The sequence below is a fragment of the Hypanus sabinus genome, chromosome 6 (genome assembly GCF_030144855.1).
Source record: "Hypanus sabinus isolate sHypSab1 chromosome 6, sHypSab1.hap1, whole genome shotgun sequence".
Lineage (NCBI taxonomy): Eukaryota > Metazoa > Chordata > Chondrichthyes > Myliobatiformes > Dasyatidae > Hypanus > Hypanus sabinus.
The window spans coordinates 99,054,410-99,081,283 of NC_082711.1; the positions used below are offsets into that span (position 1 = coordinate 99,054,410).

The 26,874-nt window shown below is 39.1% G+C and overlaps 1 protein-coding gene across 3 annotated transcripts in view; it reads right to left on the reverse strand.

Annotated features, from left to right (window-relative positions):
• The window catches only part of snx13 (sorting nexin 13), a 193,164-nt gene that overhangs the window by 153,429 nt on the left and 12,861 nt on the right, over positions 1-26,874 (reverse strand). For all 3 annotated transcript variants that reach the window (XM_059972666.1, XM_059972665.1, XM_059972664.1), the window contains one exon: positions 6,751-6,863. In XM_059972666.1, the coding sequence (XP_059828649.1) occupies positions 6,751-6,863 (113 nt within the window). The remainder of the gene's footprint in view (positions 1-6,750; positions 6,864-26,874) is intronic.

Sequence of the window (26,874 nt, forward strand, 5' to 3'; positions counted from 1 at the left end):
ATGGTACAGGAACGTGACTGGTCAATAAGTTGCACCTGGGATTATTCTCCATGGAACAAATACTATGAAGCAATTTAATAATGTCTTCTAAATCATTCAAGTCATTTCAGCTGAAAATCAACCAGAGGAGTAAAATGTCATGGGATTGAGAAAGAACCCGGAGCAACTTATGGAAAAAAAAGAACTTTCACACAAATAGTCAGGATCTGGAATTGACTGTCTTAATGAGTCAGAATCAAGTTTATCATCACAATCTTGTAAGAAATTAAATCTGTTGTTTTGCGGCAGCAGCAGAGTGCAAAGACATAAAATACCTATAAATTACAAGATAAATAAAATAGTGCTAAAAAGTAATGAGTTAGTGTTTATAGATTATGCAGAAATCTGACAACAAAGGGGAAGAAACTATTTGTGGTTAACTGAGTGTGGGCCTTCCAGCTCCTGTATCTCCTCCATGATGGTAGTAATGAAAAGACAGCATGCCCCAGACAGTGAGGTAGATGAAGATTAAATCATAAATTTCAAGGAGAATGTATAAACGTACACACAAGATAATAAAATGAAGTAATTCTATCACCAACCTCATCAACTCTGGGGATTTTCCATCCACTGTCACCAAACTCTTAATTCCCTTACCCTGCACCGCCTGTTTCTACCTAACCCAAGATCCACAAAGCTGACTGTTCAGGTATACCCACTGTTTCTGCCTGCTCCTGCCCCACTGAACTTCTGTCTGCATACCTCCTCTGTTTTACCTCCCTTGGTTCAGTCCCTTCCTACCTATACACTTCCTTGACACTTCATACACTTATAATCTTTTCAATGACTAAGTTCCCTGGCCCTGACTATCTCATTTTCACTGTGGATGTCCAGTTCCTGAAAACTTCTATCCCCCATCAGGAAGGCTTTAAAGCTCTCAGCTTCTTTCTAGACAACAGACCCAAAGAGTTCCCCTTCAACACCATTCTCCTCCATCTGGCAAAACTGGTCCTCACCCTTAATTTGTCCTTTGGCTCCTCCCACTTCCTTCAAACCAAAGGTGTAGCCATGGGCATTCACGTGGATTCCAGCTATGCCTGCTTTCTCACAGGTTGTGTGATACAGTCCATGTTCTAAGCCTACACCTACACTGCTCCCCAACTCTTCCTACACTACACTAACAACTGCATTGTGCTGCTTCCTGCACCCATGCTGTGCTTGTCAATTTCAACAACTTTGCCTCCGACTTCCACCCATGCCTTCAAATTTACTTGGTTCATTTCCATTCCCTCTTCTTACTCAATTTCTCTGCCTTCATCTCTGGAGACAGCTTATCTACTGATATTGATCATAAACCCACTCTCAGCTACCTTGACTATACCTCTTGCAACCCTGTCACTTGTAAAAATGCCATTCCCTTCTCTCAGTACCTCTGTCTCCGCTGCTTCTGTTCTCAGGATGAAGCTTTCCATTCCAGAAAAACTGAGATGTCCTCTTTCATCAAAGAAAAGGACTTCCCTTCCTCCACCATCAAACACTGCCCCCACCCACATTGTTTCCTTTTCACACACATCTGCCCTCACCCCATCCTCCTGCAGACACACCAGAGATAGGGTTTTTACTGTCCTCGCCTATCATCCCAACAGTCCCCACTTCTAGCACGTAATTCTCCGCAACTTCCGCCAGCTCCAATGGGATCCCACCACCAAACACATCTTTCCCTCCACCCCCTACTTTCTACAGGGACTGCTTGCTACATGACTCCCTTGTTCATTCATCCCTCCCCACCGATCTCCTTCCTGGTACTCATATTTGCAAGCAGAACAAGTGCCACACCTACCCCTACACCTCATCCCTCATTACTATTCAGTGCCCTAAACTCTTCACTTGCAAGTCTGTTGGGATCATCTACTGTATCCGGTGATCGTGGTATGGCCCCTTGTTTAGGTGAAATCCGATGTAGACTGGGAGATCACCCCTCGCTCCATCTGCCACAAAAAGCAGGACTTCCCAGTGACCATCAATTTCAATTCTACTTCCTTTTCTCATTCTGACATCTCAGTCCATGACCTCCTCTACTGCCATGATGAGGCTAGATTCAGATTGGAGGAGCACATCTTATATTTCATCTGAGTAGCCTCCAACCTGATGGAATGAACATTAATTTCTCAGTTCCAGTAACTGCCTCCCCCTTTCCTCTCTTTTACCATTCCCCATTCCTGTTCCTCTCTCTCACCTTATGTCCTGACCTGCCCATTACTTCCTCGTCCTTCACTGGTCTTCTGTCCTCTCCCATCAGATTCCCCCTTCTCCAGCCTTTCATCTTTCACCAATCACCCAGCTCTTCACTTCACTCTCTCCTAGTTTCACCTAACACCTGCCACTCTCCCCCCTCCTTAATCTGACTCCAATCCCTTCCTTTCCAGTCCTGAACAAGGGTCTCAGTCTAAAACATCCACTGATTACTATTGAAGCCGACTGGACTGCTGAGCATTTTGGGAGTATTGCACGAGAGAATTAAGAAGAGTCATGTTTAAAGAACTGGAGGTGAGAATTACTGGATTGCTTGAGGACAACCAGTATTCATTTTGTGGACTGAATACCAACATTGATGATGTCATGATTCTTTAATCTGGATTTCAATGGAACTTCCATTCAAGGATTGCTCATCCTAAGTATCCATCAAGTGTAGAAGCCTCAGACTCAGTTATTATAATCAATGAATGCTTCAACTTGTGTTTCACAAATGCTTCTTCGCACTCTTAATTTAATCTCATCAATATATTCCAGAAGGGGTGACAAAGGTAAGAAACAAGTTGGAGTAAGTTCTGGATTGCAGACCAGATATGTGGCACAAAGTTCACTTGAACGATCATTTTCTCACAGCCTTTTCACTGCAGTCATAAAACAGTGGATGCAAAATATCCCTATGGAGTAGATCCATAGACACCAATGCAAAGTTCAACAGAAGGCAACTTTTAGAAAATTCTGTTGGAACTTGTTTGAAATTTGAGGCTGAGGGCAGTTTTTAATAATCCAGTTCTAACCTGGAAAAAAAATACTACAAATACTTAAGATCAGAAAAAAAAACAGAAGCTGTTGTTTTACTGAGCAAGTCAAGAAACACTGACAAACTCAAATGTTTCGAAATTAATAATTTTTCATTAGACTGATTTTAGGATCAGCCAAAACAAGAAATTATTACAGAACATTTTACATCAATGAATTAATCTTTTCAATCCAAATTGATATCTAAGCATTAATTTGTGCTTTTCTGCACTTTAGTTTTAACCAGTTATGTGCTCTACATTGTAAGCCTACATGGATTTATCTAATAGTTTAACAACTGTCAATAAATGTTCTGATCAAAAATCATTGAACTGAAATTTTAATACAAAAGCAAAAATACTTAACAGGTCAAACCACATCTGTGGGAAGAAAGAATCAACAATTTGCATTGGAGACACTTTTTCAGAATTGGGTCATCAGTAATGTTTTTCAACCCAAAATGTTGACTTATATTGTTAATAAGAACTCAGGGAACTAGTCCTTGCATTCTTCTTTGAACTCAAGTACACAACGTTGCCTATAGAAATTATTTATCACTATTACAACTGTAGATCACTTTAATGTCGGTTTCACTACACAGCAATGCAGATGTTATACTTGCACATACTATCAAATGCAGTTATTATCCAAAAGGATGTTCAATGCATTCTTAGTGATTTCCCACATTTTTAATTCAAGTATCTACCTGCTATGACACCCTGGATCCTGGCAGCAAATAAAATTATTACACTACAAGCAGCTCCCTGCCAATTTCAATATCACACTGTGCATTTTATAACAGTATTTACAAAAAATACACATTATTGCAGATCAGTCAGATTAAGCTTCCAGAAGACTATTAAAAATGGAAATATGATGGATTATGGAAAGATTCCAGAATTTGGAACTGAGAAGGCAAATGCCTGTAAGACTAAAACTGACACATACAGCGCCTCAAAAAGGTATTCAGCCCCATTCACATAAATGAACATTCCAACTCAGGATTTCGATCAATTTCACTGAGAATTATTTGTGAATCACATGCTCCTCCCCACAGAGCAGCCCAAAAAACAGGGAAAATTGTAAAGCATGAAAAATTAAATTCAAAAACTGAAATCTCAGCAGTTCAAAAGTATTCATCCCTCTTCACTCAGTACATAGTTTAAGCACCTCTTGCAGCCAATACAGCCTTTTTGGGCAAGTCACTATTAGCTTTGCACAATGTGATGGAGCAAGATTTGCCCATTTCTCTTTGCAAAATTGCTCAAATATGCCAAATTAGTTAGGGACCGGCGGTGGACAGCAATCTTGAGGTCTTTTCAGAGATGTTCAATCAGGTTAAGGTCAGAACTCTGACTGGGCCACTCAAGGACATCAATTTTCTTCATTTGAAGCCATTCCATGGTTTCTTTGGTACTGTGCTTGGGTTGTGTCCTGCTGAAAGACAAATTTCCTCCCCAGATTAAGCTTTCTGGCAGAGGCTAGCAGCTTTTTATCTAGGATCTCTCTATATTTGGAAGTATTCATCCTCCCATCACAACTGACCAGATTTACAGCCCCTGCTGCTGAAAAACATCCCATAGCATAGTGCCACCACCAAACTTTACAGTACGGATGCTGTTACCTGGCCAATGCACAGTATGTGATTTACATCACATGTACTACTTAGTGTTGATGCCAAATTCCACTTTAGTCTCATATGACCACAGAACCTTCCTTCCACGTCTTCCATGGTTAAGGATGTTTCTTTTTTTTTTAAAAAAAAGCAATACATGTGGCATAAATCTAATACTGTGCATCAGCCAGGTAATTCCATCCCTACTGTAAAGTATGGTGGAGGTAGCATCATGGTATGGGGATACTTCTATGCAGTAAGGACTGGAAATCTGGTCAGGATTGATGGGAAGATAAATGCTGCTAAATACAGAAAGATCATGGATAAAAACATGCCAGCCTCAGCCTGAAAGCTTGAACTGAAGAGCAAGTTAATCCTTTAGCAGGACAATGACCCAAACAAAACACACTGCGAAAAGAACCAAGGAGTGACTTCAAATGAAGAAAATTAATGTCCTTGAGTGGCCCAGTGTCCAGACTTTAACACCATTGAACTTCTCTGATAAAACCTCAAGATTGCTGTCCACCACCAGACCCCAATTAACCTGACACAGCTTGACCAATTTTGCAAGGAGGAATGGGTAAATCTTGCTCCTTCATTGTGTGCAAAGCTAATAGAGACTTATCCAAACAAACTACTGGCTGTAATAGCCGAAAGGGGTGGCTTAACAAATACTGAGGGAGTAAATACTATTGAACTGCTGACATTTCAGCTTTTGAATTTTTAGTTTTTCATGCTTTGCAATTTTTCTGTTTTCTTTTAGACTCTACCGAGAAAAAAAGGAGCATATGATACACAAGTACAAATTCTCAGTTAAATTGAGTGAAATCCCTGGCTGTAAGACTGATTTATGTGAACAAGTGGTTGGGGTTGAATCTTTTTACAGGGCATTGTAAATAGGTGAAGGAACTCAGTGCAAGTCATGGAAGTGAGCTAACATTGGAAAGCTGTGAGGATCAGCATGCTCTTTATCAATCTTATGGCCGTATGCAACACTGACAAAAAATACATTTATTACCAATTCCGGGAATCCCCAAATGAATCAGTTGCTAGGCAATTTCAAAGTTAAGGATTAAAACACACAGGCCTGGGATGAAACTTACAATTTACAGCCTTTGAATTATCAGTTCTGAAGAAACAAGTAAACAGCTAAATCCAGAATTATCTGAGAAACCAGAGTCAGAAAAGGAAACAAAGCTTGAACAACACAGGCTATATGGTTCAAGAGAGGTCATTTGGAAGGAGATTAAAGGTAGTCATTTGGGCATGGACAATGCAATGGACGTTACAATGAGTTGGACTAAATTGTTTGGAAAGAAAAAGTAGCATGCATGTTTTAAATGTTGAAAGTAAAAATCAATTCATAACTTGAGAAAATAGTTATTTCCAGAAGTAAGATAATGTTGATTGTTGACTTCCATACTGGAATAAAAGGGTAACCTGGCTAAGAAGAGGAAAGTAGTATTTAATGTGATTCATGTGGTTAGTATTAACTGAGCTAGCCATGCAGGATATGACAGTCCATTCAGATTAAACAGTACATGCCAGTGTTTATGCACCACACATGGCTCTCCTCAATCTTCAGATGTGGCTGGAAAAAGAACATCCAACAATTTATGAACTTAGGCCTAAATGAACAGGCAAAAGGGAACTTGAACAAAAATAAAGAATCTTGGGCAAGTTTTTCTTTCAAAAAAAAATACCACTCAGGCCAGGAAACTATTTTGAGAAAATTCCAGTAAATTGAAAGACTAATAATTAACTAAAATGGTAAATGATGAACAGTATATTAAAACACTTTGCATAAGCTAGAAACTAATTATATTTTTAAAAATATATATATTTTGTTCCATTTATAAGTGTCCAAGCTCACCAATAGGCTTGGAAATCTAATTCAACATTTTCAGCATTATACAGGTTTTATGAAAACAGATGCACAACTGGGCAAAACAGCAAATTGGACTTTAAAAATTATGCCATTAAACATTTAAAGTATTAAAGAATGTAATTGTTATGCAAACTAACATACAGAATATTACACTTATAGTTTATCTACTAGATGGTGCAAGATTAACATGTTTCTTAAAGATTTTTAAAAATATACTCACCCACCCACAAAGCACAGGATATAAAACGCAAAGTAAAATATAGCAAAAGGTCCAAAAGTGACTAGAAAAAGAACGACACCAAGGCATCCCCATCCCCATATGGAAACATCAGCCTGAAACAACAAAAAATAAACTGTAAGCAACAAAGTAGTGAAGATGTGAACTCAAAAACCATTAGTTAAATATGTTTGATGATTTAAAAACTGAATCTGTAGGTTAAATGAGATAATGGGAAATCACAATCTAATTCACATGAAACCAATAAAAATCAAAATTTCACCAAGCACAAGTTTAACATTTCAGACAGCATTTTCTTAATAACCGACACTACATATGGAACCTACTGTAGATGAGAAAGAAGAAATTCTTAACCACTTTTTTCCAATGGGTAGGAATCAATTTAACTCAACTAAATTTTTGACACTCCCAACTTGAAATGAACTTGATGCCTGGTTAGGAGCTTGCAGACAAAATATTTTTTCTAATCAACAAGTTCTGTCACCAATTCATCTGAAACATACTTGCCCTAACTGACTGAAATCCAAAACTGGTCTTCCCATATTATTTCAAAATTCCCTTGGCTATTTTTCAGGCACCTTCAATCCTACATATACAAAAAAAAATGAAGTTCCATATTGACCTATTTTTCTCCTAAACAAAAATACATTTCTACATTATTAATTGGTAAGGGCAAGATTGATATTTTGGGTATTGAAATGTTTTGCTTTACACCAATTCATGACCACACGTCAACTAAATCAACAGCAAATAACATTTTTCAGCCCACAGCCACAAAAATTTATTTACTAGAAGTAAATAAAGTAAATAAAATATTTACACATAAGTAAATACAGTGTGATGCTAACAGCAACAATCAGCACTAATGGCTATATGTTAAGACTTATTAAAGTCCAAATCCCACAAGTACATTTTGAAAATTTCATAACTGGAAAAGCCAACTGTCCAATTCTAACAGGTTAAACTCTGCCCTCATATTCCAAAAACCTAACATCTTACAGTATACACACCAACAATTAAGTCTCTTACAAAGAATAGGTGAGAAATGCACTTGACATTAATGAACATTCAATACATGCACATTCACTCTGATGTTACAAGTATTTTGAATGCAAAATCAGATTAAAGCTAATGAGATCATGAATGAAGTTGCTTTCAATCAGCAATGTAAGTAGTTCCTTAACTTTTGAAATCATGGCAGTTAAATGTTCTTCAAAGAAATTATCTACAAGAAGTTTTTTTTGTGTTAATTGGGATAACCTAACTCCATTTCAGTCTGCAGGCAACTTCCCAAGGTTGAGTTGACTGAAATGCTCCAAAGTATGGCCAGATCCCCTCTGCTGACTCAATTCTACTTCAGTTACACTCAATTCTTCCAAATCAGATGTTTAGCAAAAGGAAAAGTACTGTAGGTCCATGTTGTGTAAAGCCCTTTGTTGGATATATGTGAAATAGTTCGAGCTTCAAACCTAGTCTGATCACTCCGTTTTTTTCTTGTTCAATCACTGACTACAACAGTGCCAATTCCATATCAACAAAACAAATTCAAATAGTTTTATCACCTCTTTTGCCTATTTCCACTCTGCTCTCACTTTAACTCAGTTCATTTGAGTTTGTACCAACTTTATATAAACCTCAGGATAGGGATTAATGATCACTACCCACTACAAAACCACAAATTCACAGTTTCATTGAAGATACTTCCTCTAAACCAGGGATTCCCAATCTGGCATCCTCAGTCCTCTTGCTTAATGGAATTAGTCCATTAAAAAGTTGAGAACCCCTGCTCTAAGGTCTTTGCTGTCGTAATCATTAAACGTGTTCTGAAAAAGTTTTTCACAACCACAATGGACAAGTTCAACCTCACTGGCTTATTTCCTGAACTTCTACCATTGCTCCCTCTTTTCCATCCAGAACAAGGATACGATTATCTTATTCTCATCTTCTTCAATCTTCGAATTTGCAACGTATCGACTTACTCAGTTTCTAACACTTCCAACATATCATCACTTGTAATCTTGCTCTCCTCTTTCATGTCAGCATTTAATTCCCTTCACAATTGGGTGAACTGGAAACATCAGGTACACGCCCAATCAAGACTGCAGGATCCAGGCCCCAGATCATACTGAAGCGACTGAACCTGATGCTTGGACAACAACTTAGGTGAGATTGAAAAGGTCAGGGTGTCAGGGCCCAAGGCAAGGGACAAGCCAGTTCAGCTCCCTGCTCTGCTCCGAATGAAGGATCTGGGGACAGGCTCTCTTGTGGACTTCAATTCAGAATGCTATTTGCTTGTGCTTTCTGTTTGTATAATTAGTTTTTTTGTTCTCTGTACATAGGGTGTTTGAGGTCTTTTTTTTTAAATGGGTTCTTTTGGGTTTCTTTGTTTCATGGCCGCCTGCTAGGAAACAAATCTCACAATTGTATAATGCATACATACTTTGAGAGTAAATGTACTTTGAAAGTGCCAATCTATTTTTTTCATTTAACTACAGGAATTCAACATGCACTCTTTTTGTATTCTCCCCATTTATCGTCCAGGGACCAAAAATAATCCTCCCAGGTGAAGCAGGAATTTACTTGTATTACTTCCATTCAGTGCCAGAAAACCAAAAACAGTCTGTATTTCCAGTGCAGCAAACACAGTTGGAATAACTGATTAAACCTATATTTTCTTAATTGCTGTCCAGCCCTGTTAAGAGTCTTCCTGCACGATCTAGAAACTGACTGAAAAGGGCATCTTCCTTTCATGTCTTGAGAGAACTTAAACTATGTGGATGTACAAATTCCTGCAAGCAAGGGATCAGGTGCCTGTTCACTTGCATCTTTCCCAACACACACCCCTCCCACCTCCCCAAACAGAGCAAGTCTTATTGTCCTACAACAGAAGATATTCACTTATTTTAAGTTTTTTAAAAAATAGATAAACGTTACTTTTATCAATATCAAAATGGAACCGGCTTGATGCAAACATAAACAAATGCTGGAAAATAAAGGTTCATTTCCCCAGTTAAAATGTATCCCATTTGATCCAATTGAATCAATCACTCAGATATGAGGTGTAACGGGTTTCATCAACTGGAATATAATTGAGAAGTTATCTTCAAAAATTATAATCAAACAGCAGACATTCACATCAGACAGAAAATGAAGAGCCACGACATTGCTTTCTCAAGCTAGAGGGGAAAGTAAAGGAGTGAGAACATTGATAGTCTGATCAAAGCAGAAGCTGCAATTCCTATGGTTTCACAACACCGACATTTTATCATACAAGAAAAAGTCTCCACTAGAGTTATGTAGTCAGGAGAGAGAATATATCATTCATGAGCATAAGGGGCTGGAGTCAAGGATATGAACAATTATTCAATGAGAATTTCTCGTCTTCACGGTAGTTGAGATGCTCATCAATATATGCTCTCATAGCTATTGCTGCTCACAGCTACAATAGCTATGGTGGTAACAGTTACATAAAGATTTCTTGATAGATGGTATTTCACATCAGAAAGGAATTTGCTCCCCCCCCCATTTACTAGACATGACTTCTGCATCATTTTATTTGCCAATTTAAATGCAGAAGTCAAGAAGAGACTTCCATCCCACAACTACTTCAATTCTCTAGTCACACCTGTCTTTGTTCTCCTATATAGAACCATAGAAAACTTACAGCACAATACAGGTCCTTCAGCCCACAAAGCTGTGCCAAACATATCCCTACCTTAGAAATTACTTAGGGTTACCCATAGCCCTCTATTTCTCTAAGCTCCATATGGTTCCAAAGATGAACGCACTTAACAACTAAAATAGCACATAACCTGAAATTGTTTAATTCAGAAAGACTTCAAACATCTCACTTACATCTTCAAAAATATATATTTATTATTTTCACAAACACCCCACTCAAATTCAACCCAATCATTTTAGCTCTACCCCCAAAACATCCATCATTAAGGACCCTCAACATTTACACTTCTCATTACTACCATCAAAGAAGAGGTACAGAAGCCTGAAGACCCATACTGTATAACTTAGCAATCGTTTCGTCCCACCAGCAAATTTTTGAAATAGTCTATTTCTTTCATTTTGTACTATCTTTGTCTTGCACTACACTGTTACCACAAAAGCAACAAATTTCACATGTCAGTGATAATAACCTCCAATTCTGACTTACAACTTGTTCCATTTCTAGTTTCTCCTAATTCTGAAGGAAGGTCTTCAACTGAAAATATCAGTTCTGTTTGCCTCTCCATAGATCAGGGGTTCCCAAGCTGGGTCCACAGACCCATCAGCCCATGGTAGGGGTCCGTGGCATTAAAATTGTTGGGAAGGCCCTGCCATAGATGCTGCCTGATGTGTTCAGTACTTCTAGTATTTTGTCTTTGTATTTCAGAAATTCACTGTCTACAGTTTTTAAAAACTTCCCTGTAGTTTCTGTTAAGGATTTTTTAAAAACCTTTCCATTTCAATCGTATTTGTAAATATCCTAAAGAGTCTCTGCTGGAATTTTGTTTATTTTCCCTTTGATATATGCTGCCTGACCTGCTGAGTTCCTCCAGCAATTTGTTTTGCTCAAGATTTTCAGCATCAGCAGAATCTCATGTTTCCACATCTGTGAATGTTTTGATCACTCTTTAATACATAAAAGCAGGAAACACTTTATTTTTTGCTCTAAGAGTGTATGGATATTTGTCTATTTAACCCTAAAATGTATACTTGAAGATTTCTTTCACTACCATGTTCAAAGAAGATGTATTTCCATGCTCCCATTGTCCTATCCCCTCAGGTCCCTTCTGACTACTCTACCAATTAATTCAAATCCATGTCTCATACTTTAGCAAAGGAAAATGTCTTTCATACAAACTCTATTAAGACCTCTCAAGTCTGTACACCTCATTATCCTAAACCTCCCTCACTCAAAAGAAAATCTCAGCATATCGAGCATTTCTTCATAGCTTTGGTACAATGTCTAGTCAATGCTGGGGTGTATCTGTCCTGCACCTTTGGAATTGCTCCCAGGAATTCCAGCCACTGCAGTTCTGCCATCATCCCTACTCGTGTCTCCTTCCAATCATCTTTGATCAGTTCATGCCTCTGTAATTCCCTTTACTCCTCCATCAAACTGATACATCAAACTATCTTCTCAAACTGCAGGGTACATTCCATCATGTTATGATCATTTCCTCCTAATGATCCTTTAGCTCCTCAAGCAAATCTGGTTCTTTACACAACACTAAATACAGAATTGACTTTCCCTAAGTGAGCTCAACCACAAGCAGCTCTAAAAAGCCAACTTGTAGGCATTCTACAAATTCCCTCTTGGGATTCAGCACCAACCTGATTTTCCCAATCTTCCTCTATATTGAAATCCCCCACAACTATCGTAACAAGGCTATTTTTCCATGCTTTTTTTTACTCCTTGTAATTTGCATCCCACACCCTGGCTATTGTTCAGAGGCCTGTATCTCACACCCATCAGGCTCTTTCTACCCTGGTAGTTTGTTAACTGTACCCACAAGGATTCTATATCTTCAGATCCGGTGTCATCTCTTTCTAAGGCTTTAAATTCATTGTTTTACCAACAGAGCTACCCCACCCCCTCTGCCTACCTGCTTTTCCTTTTGACACAATCTGTGTCCTTGGATGTTAAGCTGCCAAATATGATCTTTCAGCCACAGCTCAGCGACGCCCTCAAAGTCATACCTACTAATCTCTAAATGCGCTACAAGGTCATCTACTTATTTGTACACTACATGCATTCAAAGAGTCTAAGGAAAGAAAGCAATTGCAATGTTAGCATTCATTTCAAGTGGTCTAGAAAACAAGAGCAGGGATGGGATGTTGAGGCTTTATAAGGCACTGGTGAGGCCTCACCTTGAGTATTGAGAACAGTTTTGGGTTCCTCATCTAAGATGTGCTGGCATTGAAGAAGGTTCAGAGAATGATTCTAGGAATGAAAGTTATACAAGGAATGTTTGATAGCTGTAGGTCTGTACACGCTGGAATTTAGAAGGATGAGGGGGAATCTCATTGAAACTTTTTGATAAGTGAAAGGCCTAGACAGAGTAGATGTGGAAAGGATGTTTCCCTGGTGGGGAGTCTAGGACAAGTATACAGCCTCTGCATAGAGTGGTGCCCATTTAAAACAGATCTAGAAAAAATTTATTTAACTAGCAGGTTATGAATTTATGGAACTTATAAGCACAGGCAGCAGTAATTGGGGGAAGGCAGGTGAGTGGGGTTGAGGAGTGCAATCAAGGGATCTGCCAGGATTGAATGGCAGAGCAGACTCGATGGACCGGATGGCCTAATTCTGCTCCTATGTCTTATGGTCTTAAATTCCCCTCTAAACGTTCTCCAGTGCAATCACATCTTTTCTGTAATGTACATTTCTAGTCACGATGAAACTGTTTTGTATACCATTCTAGCACAACTTCACCGCTCATCTGCTCCAGCTCTGTCAATAAATGAAAGCATCCCACGTACTTGTTTAGTTACCTCCCAAATCTATAAACATACAAGATATCTGTTGCTCTACACACCTTAACACATTGCATTTGTTCTAACCATACATACATATCCACCCATTGCCACCCACAGACAAAATCAAGCTATTCTTTAAAAAAAAACTTTTTTCCCCTCTAATATCTTCTTCCCTCCCAAAAGCTTACAAACTCATTCTTCATAAAAAGATACCTGGACAGGTACAAGGAGTGCCAGGTAGCATTCACATCTACAGTGATGAAATACTTTTGAGAGGTTGGGTCATGAATAGACTGAACTCCTGCCTTAGCAAGGACCTGGACCCATTGCAATTTGCCTATTACCACAATTGGTCAATGGCACATGCAATCTCAATGGCTCTTCACACAGCTTAGACCACCTGGACAACAAAAAACACCTATGTCAGGATGTTTTTCATCAACTATAGCTCAGCATTCAATACCATCACAGATGTGATTGAGAAGTTATAGAACCTGGGCTTCTGTACCTCCCTCCAGAACTGGAACCTCAACTTCCAAACTGGAATACCATAATCTTTGCGGATTGGTAACAACATATCCTCCTCTCTGACTATCAACACAGGTGCACTTCAGAGATGCGTACTTAGCCCATTGGTCTATTCTCTATATATCCATGACTGTGTGGCTAAGCATAGTTCAAATACCATCTATAAATTTGCTGTAAGAGAAATTGTCTACAAATGGAGGAATCTTGATACTGTTGCTACTCTTCCTAGGAGTGGGCATCTTGCAAAGATCACACCAGGAGCACAGTGTTCATTGCTGAAGGAGGTGAAAAAGAACCCAGGGGTAATAGCAAAAGATCTGCAGACATCTGTAGAACTTAAACTTACTAAAGTCTCTGTACATGTGTCCAGTAGAAGAAAAACAGTGAACAAGAATGCTGTTCATGGAAGGACACCACAGAGGAATCCACTGTTCTCCAAAAAAAAGCAAGCACTGGAGCACGTATTAAGTTTGCAAAACACCACCTGGATATTCCACAATGCTTTTGGGACAATGTTCTGTGAAAAGATGAGACAAAAGTTGAACATTTTGGCAGAAATGCACATTGCTATGTTTGGAGGAAAAGGACACTGCACACCAACACCAAAACCCCATCCCAAATGTGAAGCATGGTGGAAGGAGCATCATGGTTTGGGGCTGCTCTGCTGCATCAGGGCCTTGACAGCTTGTAAAGAGTTCAAAATTGTATCAGGGCATTTTACAGGAGAATGTCAGCATAACAGTTCATCACCTGAAGCTCAATAGAAGTCGGATAATGCAACAAGAAAATGGCCTAAAGTTCCTCCAAGCTGATGTGCAGGATTGATCAGTTACCAGAAACATTTGGTTGTTACCAATTTCATTAAAACCTGTGTGGATGAGTGTGTGCCTACAAAGACTTGCTGTACATTCTAAAGCCAAAAACTGTGGATAAACCAGGAGGAACGTCATCTGCTGAAGGCTAGATCTGTGGCATTCAAGTTTGGTGACCCAGGCCTGTACCAGAAAACCAGGTATGTTTGTGGAGGGCTATATCAAGGGCAAAGAGACCATTTTGAACAAGGTTGGAGGCGACTTCAGATGTACAACAACTCTGGAAGGGTTTTGCAAGACTTTACTTCCTACAAAGTGAAACCCAAAAGCATGAATGGTAGTGATACTTCACTACCAATGAACTCAATGCCTTCTACTCTCACTTTAAAAGGGAGAATATAACTACAGCTGTGTAGATCCCTGTTGCACCTGATGACTCAGTGATCTCTGTCTCAGAGGCCAATGTTAGGCTGTATTTAAAGAAAGTGAGCCCTCGCAAGGTGGAAGGTCCCGATGGAGTACCCCGTAAGGCTCTGAAAACCTGTGCCAACCAACTGGCAGGAGTATTCAAGGACATTTTCAACCTCTCACTGCTATGGGTGGAAATTCCTACTTGCTTCAAAAAGGCAATAATTATACCAGTGCCTAAGATGAATAATGTGGGCTGGCTTAATGACTTATCTCCTGGTAGCATTCACATCTACAGTGATGAAATGCTTTGAGAGGTTGGTCATGACTAGACTGAACTCCTGCCTCAGCAAATACCTGGACCCATTGCAATTGCCAATCGCCACAATAGGTCAATGGCAGATGCAATCTCAAAGGTTCTTCACATGGCATTAGACCACCTGGACAACACAAACACCCATATCAGTTTGCTGTTCATCGACTATAGCTCAGCATTCAATACCATCATTCCCACAATCCTGATTGAGAAGTTACAGAACCTGGGCCTCTGTACCTCCCTCTGCCATTGGGTTCTCAACTTCCTAACCGGAAGATCACAATCTGCAGATTGGTGATAACATCTCCTCCTCGCTGACAATCAACACTGGTGCACCTCAGGGATGTGTGCTCAGTTCACTGCCCTACTCTGTATATACACATGACTGTGGCTAGGCATAGCTCAAATGCATTCTAATCTCAGATGGCGACGAGCAGGAGTACAGGAGTGAGATATGCCAACTAGTGGACTGGTGTCACAGCAACATCCTTGCACTCAACGTCAGTAAGACAAAAGAGCTGATTGTGGACTTCAGGAAGAGTAAGATGAAGGAACACATACCAATCATCATAGAGGGGTCAGAGGTGGAAAGAGTGAGTTTCAAGTTCCTAGGTGTTAAGATCTCTGAGGACCTTACCTGGTCCCAGCATATTGATGCAGCTATAAAGACGGCAAGACTGCGACTATACTTCATTTGGAGTTTGAAGAGATTTGGTACGTCAACAAAAATACTCAAAAGCTTCTATAGATGTGGTTTGCAGAACATTCTGATAGGCTGCATTACTGTCTGGTATCGGGGGGGGGGGCTGCTATTGCACAGGACCGAAAGAAGCTGCAGAGGGTTGTAAATCTAGTGGGCTCCATCTTGGGTACTAACCTACAAAGTATCCAGGACATCTTCAAGGAGCAGTGTGTCAGAAAGGCAGAGTCCACTATTAAGGACCTCCAGCACCCAGGGCATGCCCTTTTTTCACTGTTACCATCAGGTAAGAGGTACAGAAGCTTGAAGGCACACACTCACACTCAGTGATTCAGCTTCTTCCCCTCTGCCATCTGATTCCTAAATGGACATTGAATCCTACTACCTCACTTTTTAAAATATATATTATTTCTGCTTTTTGCATGCTTTTTAATCTATTCAATATACGTATCCTGGAATTGATTTCTTATTATTTTATTTTTATTTTATTTTCTTCTATATTATGTATTGCATTGAACTGTTGTTGTTCCATTAACAAATTTCACAACACATGTCGGTGATAATAAACCGGATTTTGATACAAAAGGTTTCCAAGGATATGGGCAAATGGGACAGGTTGAAGGACTAATTTGTATTGTATGACTGACTTGATTGCACAGTGATTGCTTTATTCACCTTCTGAAGATCACTGCTAGTTTGGGTTTGATTATTTTAGGAATCTCTTTTCCTGTATTCTAACCATTTTCATCTTTTGCAAGTGTAGAAAACCTGCAGTATCAAAAAATAAGCATGCTTCCATCCAAGTTATAAATATTGCTTCCTTATCTTTGAAGGTTCCATTATCCGCCCTCTACTCTACTCTCAGTACACTCATAACCAGCCTGATTCTATTCGAATTCCATCTACAAGTTTGCAGATAATAACACTCCAGTGGGCTACATCTCAAATAATGATGACTCAGGGCACAGGGAGAGAATTGAGAGCTTAGTAACATGGTGTCATGACAACCTTTCAATCAATGTCAACAGAAGAACTGGTCAGTAACTTCAGAAATTGGGGGGGGGGGGGGCAGTGCAAATGCTCTTGTCTTCATCAACATGGTTGAGGTTGAAGGGAATTAAAACTCAAGTTCCTGTGTGTGAATACCACCAATAGCTTGCCTGGCTCAACCATACTGAAGATGTCACAACCAAGAAAGCCAACCAAAACCACTACTTCCTCAGGAGGTTAAAGAAATTCAGCATATCCTAGTTGACTCTTCCCAATTTTGTCTGGATGCATGACAACTTGGTATGGCTTCTGTTCTGCACATAACTGCATGAAACTACAGAATTTATTTTAGAGATACAGCAGAGGATAAGCCCTTCTGGCCCTTCAAGCTCAACCCCCAGCAATACCTGATCTGACCCTAGACTCATGATGGAATAATTTGCAATGACCAATTAACCTAGTAACCGACATGTCTTCATTGTGGACACAGCTCAGCATAGCACAAAAACCAGTCTCTCCTCTATTGACGATGTCTATACTTCATTCAATAAGGCAACAAAATGCAAAAGTATTCAGGATGTTTTACATCATCAGTGTTTGATGAACTTGTATTCTTATCAGTTTTTGTATGAAGGCCACCAGAAAAATACAGCTTGAAAACACATTTATATACAGAAAACCTGAAATGGTACCTTGGATGCTATTAATGTGAGCTCGCTTCCACGCTCTCTTTGCAACACAAAGTTCCCATGGTGTCCTCTCACATGTGCTGGTAGGTTTGTTAGCTAATGCAAATCACTACCTATATAGATTAGTGGCTTAAAATTTAAGTTGGACATTAGGTGGCAGTTGTTACAGGGTGTAGAGAAATGAGGTAGAGTCAAACCAAGAGTATTTTTGCCCTAGGAATCAGCCTGGACAAAAAAGGAAAAACAGCCTTCTTCAGTGTATGAGAGTTGTGCAACACTGAAACAAGCCCTTCAACCCTTTCTTCAACCAAGTTACTTACCTAAATTAGTCTCATTTGCCTGCATCTGACCCGTATCCTTCCTATTCACGTACCTTCCATATATTCTTTTAAATGTTGCGATTGTACGCTCTTCTGTTGTTACCTTTATCACCTGTATCACATACGCACCAGCATTTGAAAAATTGCCCTTCAGGCTTCCTTTAGCTTCTCCCCCCCCACCCCCCCACCCAAAACATATACCTTCCAATTTTACAATTCCCTACACCAAAAGCAAGACTGACAAATCACCTTAACTATGCCTCTCAATTTTTTTTTATATATATATATATTACATTATATTACTCCTTCTACACTCCAGGGAAAACAACCCATCCAGTCATTCCTTATAATTCGAGCCTTCCAGTCCCAGTTACAGTTGAAGTCGTAAGTTCACATACACCTTAGCCAAGTACATTTCAACTCAGTTTTTCACAATTCCTGACATTTAATCCTAGAAAGCATTCCCTGTCTTAGGTCAGTTAGGATCACTATTTTAAGAATGTGAAATGTCAGAACAGTAGAGAGATTGATTTATTTCAGCTTTTATTTCTTTCATCACTTTCCCAGTGGGTCAGAAGCTTACATACACTTGGTTAGTATTTGGTAGCATTGCCTCTAATTTGTTTAACTTGGGTCATACGTTTTGGGTAGCCTTCCACAAGCTTCTCACAGTAAGTTGCTGGAATTTTGTTCCATTCCTCCAGACAGAACTGGTGTAACTGAGTCAGGTTTGTTCACGCTCACGCTTTTTCAGTTCTGCCCACAAATTTTCTATCAGATTGAGGTCAGAAAATTATGTCAAGTCTAGTTCATCCTATGATTTTTTTGCCCTTTTTAAGCATGTGGAAATCTCGAACTGCAGCAATGAGAGATTGAAGATGTCCTTGAACACTCCAGCCAGTTGGTTAGCACAAGTTTTCAATGCTTTACCAAGTTCAGCATCAGGACCTGGCACTCTGCAAGAGTTCGGCCTCTGAGTTGATGTTCTGATGTCGGCCTCCAAGAATGATCACGGGGTCACCATATGCTGCAGGAGGACACATAGTTGTGAACAATTTTGGACAACTATGTAGTCAACAGGAATAAGAATGATAAAAAAAAACTCAGGTCCATTTATTTATCACATGTACATGGTAATATACAGTGAAATGAGTAACTTGCATTACAACCAACACAACCACAAGATGTGCTGGCAGCAGCCTGCAAGTGTTTCCATACGTTCTGATATCAACACAGCATGCCCCAGTGTTCAGCAGAACAATACAAACAACAGCACTAAAACATGCTCTCTCACTCATATGGACAGACTTCCAACACTGGATAGGCCGCCTCCAGTACTCCTGCTTCCAATGGACTCTCTGACATTGCCAGCAGACTTGCAGACCCAGGGGTCTGTCCATCAGTCCTTGACTTCCAGACTCACCAACTTTGAACTTCGAGCTTCAGTCTTCAGTATTGACCTCAGGCATTCCCGAAGACAGGATCTGAAATCAGGCCTTGAATCCTGGACTTGGCCACCCTGGGGGGGGTGTTACCCGCACATGCCTTTTGTCTCTATGGATCTCTGATACTCTCCCACGTACTTGTCCTAAACCCTAACCTGACTCCCGAGTCCCCACTCTTTCCCCAAAGGTTTCCCTATGAACCTAAGGGGAACTAAGTCTAAGCTCAAACTAAGCTAGAAACACTGGGGTGGAGAAGACAGAACATGGAATGGTAGAACACAGTATGGGCTTCCCTATATAAACCTACTCTTTGATCAATCTCATCCTTCCCCACCCCTTTACTCATTCTATCCTTCATTTTTTCTTTTATCTGTGTATCTATCTAAGAGTCTCTTAATGTCCTTATTTTATTAGTCTCTATCACCATCCCTTGTACTGCAATTCAGGTGCCTAGTACTGTTTTTAAAGAAAAAAATTCTCGTGTTTCCCCCGAACTTTCTTCCACCAATCTTAAATTGATGTCCTCTGTTATTGGCCAGTGCCGTCCTGGGGAAATGGCTGACCATTATATTTTTGTTTCTCATAATTTTGCATACACCTATTGCGTACAATAGGGATGGATGGATAGGCCAGAGGAAGAAAATCTGACAGGATTAGGGTGCTGGTTTTACTTCGGATTTCCATCCGCAGCGGATGTTGGGTATATGAAACCTCAGACCTTTGTAAGGCTGTTTTTAGTTCAATTTCTAACATTTCTCGCACCGGGATTTGCAACCAACTTAATGGGGGGGGGGGGGGCGGGGGGGGGGGGTGGTGGAGGTCATGAGGAACAGAGAATGTTCATATGAAAATCAACAAAAATCAGTATCAGTACAAAAATTATGCCTAATCGTACGGAGATAAAACCAGAAGCACAGTATACGATCCATCTTGGCTTCAAGCTCTCTAAAACTTCTGAATGGCCTTCAGCCAGTCTGTAAGAGAACAACCAGGAAACAAAGTTTTCGACCTCAACTGCTTCCACAAGGATGACAGCCTGCACTCCAGAACTGTACAACTTCTTCCTGTGCTTAAAACAATTTGTTAAATATGAGAAGTTTGTAACATATACACAGGAAGATCTGGACAAATCCAACCTAACTCACTGCAACTCAACCAATAGAAGCTCGAGTGATATTACAGATAGGCCTATTAAGTAAAACAGATGAATAAGCACATCATTGTACAGTTTCAGTTCTACCAAGTCCACTAAAGTCTAGCTATTATTACAACAATTTATTTTCAGAGACACACAAGGACTTCCCTTATGCAAATTACCGAGCTAGTGTAACAGCTGTCTTTTAACAGTTCCATAAGCAGTATTCCCCCCCCCCCCAACAAAAAATTATGGTTTTCCCCAGATTCCTCAGATATCACAGGATCAGTCTGTGGGAGCATGTTGTTGTAAACTGACTTAATCATGTAAACCAACAGTGAATATACTTCAAAAGTAATTTATAAATTAATCACTTTTGAGCTTTCCAGAAGAAACAAAAATCATTAATCACATTAAGGTCTTCCTTTTTTGCTTGCTGTTAACTCTGCTAGACGCCTTAGAATATGTAGTTTAACTACCTTCATGAACTCCTTTCAACAAAAGTCACAAATTCAGATTCAGATTATTGTCATTTAAAAACCACAAATGCAATGCAGTTAAAAAATGAGACAACATTCCTCCAGAATGATATCACAAAAGCACATGACAAAACAGACTACACCAGAAAATCCACATAACGTTTGGCAATCCCCAATCCAGAGTCCGGAGAGGCTGCTGCGTATTAATATCGTGCTACCATCTTAGCGCGTTCCCTGGAAAGGAGCTCCAATCCCACCAGACAAACAAGACCAAATACTAAAGGTACAAGACCTGCACAAAACCACAGTTACAACAGTGCAAACAATAGCATAATTGATAAAAAAAAACAGACCATGGGCACAGTAGAAATAATCAAAAGATGTTAAAAGACCGTAAGTTCGAAAGAAACCACCACACAGTTTTCCACAAGTCCTCAGGGTCCCGATTGACTCGTCATCCCACGCAGGCGGCAGAACGGAATACCCCTGCTATGGACTTCCACAGCGCCGCCCAAATCAGCCTCGCAGACACAGCACACAATGAAAGCACCGCCCGACTCAGCCTTGCAGACACAGCACAGCCTGAAAGCGAGCATACCGCAGCGAACTCCGAGTCCATCGAACCTCTGAGCCTCTGACCATCCCCTCCAGCACAGCTTCTCCAAAAACCATCCTCTGCCGAGCGTATTAAGACGCCCCCGCTAACGGCCATCAGCAATGCGACCCCAAGGACTGGGGGCCTGTTCTTCCTAGCAGAGACGCGGACCTCACTGCAGCGGCAGCAATGAAGAAGGTCTTCCTGGAGATTTTCAGATGTTCCTCCGTGCTCCCACATCAGTTTTTCATCCGATTATGATTGCACACGGCACCCCACTTCACAAATAACAGATAATCAGCTCTGGAGTGGCCGCTGCAAGCTGCATCGCGCTGCTATCTTGGATCTCTATTACTACAGAATTTCCCTAACTTAAATGCTTTTAAGTGTATCAAAGCAGTGGCTACTTAAAAGTCTCAACTTATAGTATCCTCCTTTCTTCTGCCGAATTCAAATTCAACATAATCAGTATTAATTAGATAAAAAATAAGTTATGTCAAAACTACTACAATCTACAACAAACTGATCATACATGTAATATTTTTCAGTTGAATGCAAAACTTATAAACTGCATGAAAACATTGTTTTTGAAAATAGTACAATGCAAGATCACAGTGACAGGAACATTAAAGTTTATAAGGAGCCACAGGTACAATTCCTGTATTCTAGTTATAAATGCATTTTAAGATATTAGCATGCTCCAAAGTAGTCATGGACCTAGATGGGATATATACAAATTACGAAGTTGGAAACTTCAAAAAGCTTCTGGTCACAACCTTTCAATTTTCCTACACATTTGGGATACTGATAAAGAGAGGATACTGATAAAGAGAGGAGGTTCATAAATGTTTCATTCTTGTTTAAAAAAGGGGATGAACTCTGCAGTTAGAGGACAAGGAAAAATCTACAGAAACAATCTTGGACCAATGTTTTGGTATTTGCAAATATAACAAAGTCAGACAATTTTACTAAAGGCTTTGCTTGTCTGATAATCAGGTTCTTTAAGGTTGCCCTGGAGACACATCATGATGATTTGTTATGTATTTTAAAAAGATTTGCTAATTACTTTTTTAAATGAAATTCGCAAGCTTTTGCAAAATTAAAGCCTCTGTCATTAGATTGCATATAACTTTGGTTAATGAACACAGTAGCGATGTGCTTTTCAGCTCGAAAAAGCAACAAGAATCCAACCGATGTCAGGGATGAATTCAAGATTCATGACCTGCGCTTCAGTACAGAAAGCACAACTCAAGCTTTAGTGTATAATTAATAACAAAGATGATAACTGACAGCCTGACCAATGAACATAGAATGAATGTTAAATGACCTTGACAACAATGCTCATAACCTACATACAAATATAATAACTTTTACTGGTAGGTATGTAATGTAAAAATATGACTACAGACAGAACGGAAGAGACAACATAGTCTAATGTTAAATTTTAATAAAAGTACCAAGACAAAGCCCTTTGAAAACTGACAAATTAGGTTTAAAATAGAAACATAGAAAATAGGTGCAGGAGTAGGCCATTCAGCCCTTCGAACCTGCACCGCCATTCAGTATGATCATGGCTGATCATCCAACTCAGAACTCTGTATCTGCTTTCTCTCCATACCACCTGATCCCTTTAGCCACAAGGGCCATATCTAACTTAAATAACATAAATAACATTGTTTCTATAAGCAAAGAATCAGTAGTGGAAGAAGTTTTTAAAAACTGGTCACAAGTTGATTGGAGCAACCTGCTCTATTGAACATGCATTCAGAAATTTACCAGACTAACAGCAGCAATAACAGACTTCAGTTACATGTAGAAACTGAAGCATCAGGAAAGCAGAAAAGTAGATATGATAGTTTAAAGTCATTTTGCATTTCATAGAAAACAAGGGACAGACAACTATACACAAGGAATAATTAGAGAGCAGATTCATGAAAGGTAAAATAAAAAAGATAAAAGATAAAGGTCACATGTACATTGAAACATAGTTAAATACATAATCTTGCATCAGTGACCAAAAGTCTGAGGATGTGCTGGGGCGAAGCCTGGAAGTTCCACCATGCTTCTGGTGGCAACATAGCATTTGCTAATCCTAAACAGTACATGTTTGAAATGTGGGAAGAAGTCACAGCACCAGGACTAAACTCACACAGAGAACGCAAAAACAACACTCCTCACAGTGGTGAGAACTGAACTTCGACCACTAGTCGCTGTAACACCACTATGCCACTCCCAATACCAGCAATTACTAAAAATTACAGCAAATCATAATTTGGAATCCATTAATCAGAAAAATGAAGCAACCATTCCTTTCGTACCTTTCAAAGGGGAAAATGATATACACTTGAATTGGAGCAGGCACTGAGTAATGGGATTTTATTGGGCTTGGTAAGAAAAAAGGGCTCGATTTGGTTGAGTTAGCAAGTTTAATTTTCAAATTCTAGTAGCAATGAGATTAACACTACCAGCATAAAGTTAGTCAGAGAAGTACAAAACAAGAGTTGCAAACACATCATATTTGGATCATTACTGATCCCATATTCCCTACCACTGGATATTATTCAGTAACAATATCTGAAATTACAGACAGTACACATTATCAGAACTCTTGGAAACATCACTTTGCATGTATTTTTTTTAATACCCCTATACATGTTTGTTAAACAGCATCTTCCGGTTCACAACCTACCCAGATTGAAATTATATGACTCATTCCTGGTACAGTGTAGTCCCGAAGTTCCCCTCACCTCCAATGACCATCACTGTAAAGGCTAAAAATAACTGATTTTCCTTCTACATTACCCTCAAATCCTACTCTAGCTACACTGTGCCTTCATATTACAAGGAAGACCATATTGCTAGTGACATAATATCGTAATATATCTTTCAATCTATTAGATCAATTCTTTTACTCAAATTATGCCCAAGTTGAAAATAATGTGAATCACAACTTAAAGGTGTGTGCAGTTACATTGTTAATCAGTAAAATATACAATTGTGAAAATGTATCTGGAAGCTATAAAAAAGTTTTATTCAACTTTTTGACATTCAAGTGAAAAGGACAAAGTGATTTCTGTAGTGAAATATAGGTTTTGTTAATAAATAAGAAAAGTAATCTGATCACATTTGCACTTTAACTCAAAAATCCCTAAACTCAAGTGCTATGTTTTATTAACCACTCCTAAAGGATAACATTGACAAGGCAGCTTGAATCTTGGCACTGTCCTTTACCTAGGTCAATTACAGTGAAACAAAGGTTATAGATAACAAGTAATGATACATTACTAAGAATATTTTCAAAATATTGTCAGTATTCAAGTACTTCAAAGTCAAAGTATTTTCAAATACTTTTTATTTTTAAAATAAGATTTAACTGTGATTTGAACTCTCATCTGTAACTACTAACGCAATTTAATAATCAGAAAATCAATTCAGCTTTACAATGGCACCAGTTTTTTTGGGGGGTGATCTGTTTAGCTCTTTTCCTTGCCATGTTCTGCAAAAACATTTTATATACTTTTGGAATTTTCTTCTTTCAGTCCATATCAAAAAAAAATCAAAATAAAGTAAATGTAAAAAGTAAATTTAAATCTAAACTTTTTATTCTGATGACAAGAAATGTTACAATCTGAAAAAAAAACACAAGAAATCAACAAGACAGAAATGAAAATAGGAAATGACACCAATTTTCATCAGACCAAGTCCTATCAGTGGAAAGGAAGCATAGTAAACATTTCCAATCAATGAGAACTGGGAAACATTAGAAATAAAGTGAAAGTGAATGAGAAGGGTGGGGGTTGTCTAAGGAGCATGTGCAAAAAGAAATTATGGTATAATAGGGTGGAGAACAGGCACCTGAATGTCACATGGATCTGGTGTTGGTAAACCATAAACAAGGGATAAGAAAAAAATCCAGACAACTATTGATACACCAATTTTGGAATTCTGAATAGACCATTCTCTCTGTAGTGCTCTAATCCATTCTATCACCTTTAAGGTGCAATCCACCTTCCCATTCAACTGAGATAGTTGCTACATTTTTTTTTACCTCCTCTGAAACACATTTTCCAGGTTCATTTATTGTATTTCTACCAAGTTAGTGTATTATATTGTGATGATAGAAACCAGATTCGGCCAGTAAATGCCTCCTTTCATTCTGCAAGCATGATCCCAAACTTCTAGTTACAAGCAACACGCACAAAGTGCCGGTGGAACGCACCAGGCCAGGCAACATCTATAGGAAAAAGTACAGTCAACATTTCGGGTCGAGACCCTTCATCTAACAGAACTAACAGAAAAAAGAGGTAGTAAGAGATTTGAAAGTGGGAGGGGGAGACCCAAAATAATGATAAGAGAAGACGGGACGGGTGAGGGGGGGGGGGGAGGAGGGGATGAAGCTAAGAGCTGGGAAGTTGATTAGCAAAAGGAATACAAGGCTGTAGAAGGGGGAGTATCATAGGACGGAAAGCCTTGGAAGAAAAAAGGGGGAGGGAAGCACCAGAGGAAGATGGAGAACAGGCAAGGTGTTATTGTGAGAGGAAAGAGGAAAATAATTAAAAATTAGGGATGAGGTAAGAAGCAGAGGAGAAGCATTAACGGAAGTTAGAGAAATCAATGTTTATGCCATCAGGTTGGAGGCTACCCAGACGGAATGTAATGTGTTATTCCTCCAACTCCCCATTCTCATCACATTCTACAAGGGTTGTACTGAGAGCATCCTGAGCAGCTGCATCACTGCCTGGTTTGAAAATTGCACCATCTCGGATCACAAGACCCTGCAGCATATAGTGAGGTCAGCTGAGATCATTGGGATATGAATTAATTTGGCCTCTTCCAGACCTTCTCTCTGCTTATTCTTGTTCAGGTATGGAGTTCCGGAGTTTTTGACACTATCATATACATATAAACTATTATTATTGCCCATGTTAGTTTAGTTTAGTGTTTTTTTTCCTCAATATATATTTTTTCTTGTATTTTTAATTTTTTTTTTCTTTTGATGATATTTTTCTTTTTTTCATATATAATTATTATAGGCTTGATTGATTAATGTACTATTCTTTTTGTTGATATTTAATAGGATATTGTTATCTTATTATTAATGCAATTTCAAGTCTATTGCACTTATAACCTATTCATTATTATGTTATGTTTTTTTATATATGAAACTCATTAAAAAGATTGAAAAAGAACAAAAAGAGAAGATCATCGGGGG